The 3830-nt window shown below is 39.9% G+C and overlaps 1 protein-coding gene across 1 annotated transcript in view; it reads right to left on the bottom strand.

Moving 5' to 3' along the window:
* The window catches only part of LOC141287775 (lipoxygenase homology domain-containing protein 1-like), a 34016-nt gene extending 31928 nt beyond the window's left edge, over positions 1 to 2088 (bottom strand). The window contains exon 1 of the mRNA XM_073819902.1: positions 2061 to 2088. Coding sequence (XP_073676003.1) covers positions 2061 to 2088 — 28 coding nt within the window. The remainder of the gene's footprint in view (positions 1 to 2060) is intronic.
* Positions 2089 to 3830: the final 1742 nt, after the last annotated feature.

Genomic DNA, 3830 nt, shown 5'->3' with positions numbered 1-3830 from the left:
ATATATATATATATATATATATATATATATATATATATATATATATATATATATATATAATACGCAATAATACTAATTAACATTGATATACTACATTATTTACGCGATAGCATTGCAAAAATCGCTAGCATTTCCAGATGTGCAAAAAGTGCACATATATAAAAAGTACAGTAATAACATTGATTTTATAATGTTGTGTTTGTTACTGATCAAACTGATCTCAAACATGCCGATAGCTCATACAGACGCGTAAATAAAGCATATAACATTTCAACATCTCACACCGATCAAAACAAAACTCACCCACAGCAGAAGAAACGGAGGCGCTGACGTCACCGCTACTTCCGGGATCAAATGCGCGTGTGGCTCACCGCTGCCACCTGCTGGCGGGAAACCTGTATTGTTAAAATAGCTGTTGTCTCGTTTCCTGTGTGAATATCTGTTAGAATGTAATTGAGTGCTGTGATCAACTCTGAATTGTCAGACTCAGCATCATTACTGCAGTCTTCAGTGTCACATGGTCCTTCCTAAATCATTCTAATATACTGATTTGCTGAAAACCGTGATGGATTTAATTTTTCATGATTCACTGATGAATAGAAAGTTCAGAAGAACTGCATTTCTTTGAAATAGAAATCATTTGTAATATTATAAATGTAGCCTATTTACTGTCACTTTGGAACAGTTTAATAAATATTTGATTAATACAAGTATAGTCAGCGTTTGAAGTCATTTGGGTCAGTTCACCAATCATTTGATTAGTTTGAGTTCGCGAATCATTTGATTCAATTCGCGAATCATTTGGTTCAGTTCGCGAATCATTTAATTCAGTTCGCGAATCATTTGATTCAGTTCGGGACATCAGAGGGAGATCGCGAATCATTTGATTCAGTTCGCGAATCATTTGATTCAGTTCGGGACATCAGAGGGAGTTCGCGAATCATTTGATTCAGTTTGGGACATCAGAGGGAGTTCGCGAATCATTTGATTCAGTTCGCGAATCATTTGATTCAGTTCGGGACATCAGAGGGAGTTCGCGAATCATTTGACTCATTTTGGGACACAGAGGGAGTTCGCGAATCATTTGATTCAGTTCGCGAATCATTTGATTCAGTTCGCGAATCATTTGATTCAGTTCGGGACATCAGAGGGAGTTCGCGAATCATTTGATTCAGTTTGGGACATCAGAGGGAGATCGCGAATCATTTGATTCAGTTCGCGAATCATTTGATTCAGTTCGCGAATCATTTGATTCAGTTCGGGACATCAGAGGGAGTTCGCGAATCATTTGATTCAGTTCGGGACATCAGAGGGAGTTTGCGAATCATTTGATTCAGTTCGGGACATCAGAGGGAGATCGCGAATCATTTGATTCAGTTCGCGAATCATTTGATTCAGTTCGGGACATCAGAGGGAGTTCGCGAATCATTAGACTCAGTTTGGGACACAGAGGGAGTTCGCGAATCATTTGATTCAGTTCGCGAATCATTTGATTCAGTTCGGGACATCAGAGGGAGTTCGCGAATCATTTGATTCAGTTTGGGACATCAGAGGGAGTTCGCGAATCATTTGATTCAGTTCGGGACATCAGAGGGAGTTCGCAAATCATTTGATTCAGTTTGGGACATCAGAGGGAGTTCGCGAATCATTTGATTCAGTTTGGGACATCAGAGGGAGTTCGCGGATCATTTGATTCAGTTAGTGAATCTTTTTTTTTTTTTAGTTCAGGACTTAAAGAAGTCAGGTGTGATATTGACCTAAAGTGTATTGAATCATGATACCGAGTGTGAACTTACCTTTCATAGCTCATCTCGGCTTGTCCCCTGCACTCCGAAATATGGCACTAGTTAGCCGATGCTAACAACAGGTTGTCGTTGAGGGTGCCTCGGGCATCGGACTAGCCATGTAAATAAATCACTGTTTTAAACCATTTACGAGGCACACAGTAGCTCCACACTTCATTGGTAGACTTCCAAGGGCCCTGACATTTCAAACGAGACATTGAGAACTTTGAAAAAGCACTGGTAGTTTATTTACAAGAAGATTTATACAGACAGTACCTTCAGGACATTTACCGTTCGTCGCCATCTTGAATTTAGTCACGATAAGTCGAGTGACGAGCAGGAAGGAAACTAAACTACTACTTCATAAAACTCAGTAGCTTCATCGTCCGACATCCTTGCAATTGCCAACTGTCTTCACTAACTCCAGTCCAAAAGTAACGCGAGTACTCAAGTGACTTATCAGGTTGTAGTTTCCTTCCTGCTGTAAATAAACTTCCAGTGCTTTTTCAAAGTTCTCAATGTCTCGTTTGAAATGTCAGGGCCCTTGGAAGTCTACCAATGAAGTGTGGAGCTACTGTGTGTAAATGGTATAAAACAGTGATTTATTTACATGGCTAGTCCGATGCCCGAGGAACCCTCAATGACAACCTGTTGTTAGCATCGGCTAACTAGCGCCATATTTAGGAGTGCAGGGGACAAGCCGAGATGAGCTATGAAAGGTAAGTTCACACTATCATGATTCATTACACTTTAGGTCAATATCACACCGAACTTCTCCTTTAAGAGGGAGTTCGTGAATCATTTGATTCCGTTTCGTACTTAAGAAGGAGTTTGCGAATCACTTGATTCGGTTCGGGACACTGGGGGAAGTTTGCGAATCATTTGATTCAGTTCGGGACTTAAGAGGGGGTTTGCGAATCATTTGATTCAGTTTGGGACGTCAGAGGGAATTTGCGAATCATTTGATTCCGTTCGGGACTTAAGAGGAAGTTTGTGAATCATTTAAGTTCGGGACTTAAGAGGGAGTTTGTGAATCATTTGATTCCGTTCGGGACTTAAGAGGAAGTTTGTGAATCATTTGATTAAGTTCGGGACTTAAGAGGGAGTTTGTGAATCATTTGATTCCGTTCGGGACTTAAGAGGAAGTTTGTGAATCATTTGATTAAGTTCGGGACTTAAGAGGGAGTTCGCGAATCATTTGATTCAGTTCGCGAATCATTTGATTCAGTTCGCGAATCATTTGATTCAGTTCAAGACTTAAGAGGGAGTTTGCGAATCATTTGATTCAGTTTGGGACTTTGAAGGGAATTAGCGAATCATTTGATTCCGTTCGGGACTTAAGAGGAAGTTTGTGAATCATTTGATTAATTTTGGGACTTAAGAGCGAGTTCGCGAATCATTTGATTCAGTTCGGGACTTCAGAGGGAGTTCGCGAATCATTTGATTAAGTGCACAAATCATTTGATTCAGTTCAGGACATCAGAGGAAGTTTGTGAATTATTTGATTAAGTGCACAAATCATTTGATTCAGTTCAGGACATCAGAGGAAGTTTGTGAATTATTTGATTCAGTTCGGGACTTAAGAGGAAGTTTGTGAATCATTTGATTAATTTTGGGACTTAAGAGGTAGTTCGCGAATCATTTGATTCACTTAAGGACTTAAGAGGGAGCTCGCAAATCATTTGATTCAGTTCGCGGATCATTTGATTCACTTAGGGACTTAAGTGGGAGTTCGTGAATCATTTGATTCAGTTCGCAAATCATTTGATTCAGTTCGCGAGTCATTTGATTCAGTTGGGGCCTTAAGAGGGAGTTCGTAAATCATTTGATTCAGTTCGCGAGTCATTTGATTCAGTTGGGGACTTAAGAGGGAGTTCGTAAATCATTTGATTCAGTTCGCGAATCATTTGATTCAGTTCGGGACATCAGAGGGAGTTCGCGAATCATTTGAATCAGTTCAGTTCAGCAACACTCTTGATACACAGAATGTTTTTTTTTTATCAAACATCTCAAAGAGGACTGCACTGTTTGATTTGTGTCTTTATC

Source organism: Garra rufa, chromosome 15 (assembly GCF_049309525.1).
Source record: "Garra rufa chromosome 15, GarRuf1.0, whole genome shotgun sequence".
Taxonomy (NCBI): domain Eukaryota; kingdom Metazoa; phylum Chordata; class Actinopteri; order Cypriniformes; family Cyprinidae; genus Garra; species Garra rufa.
Note: the sequence above shows the minus strand (reverse complement) of the source record. Positions and strands in the feature narration are given on the sequence as shown.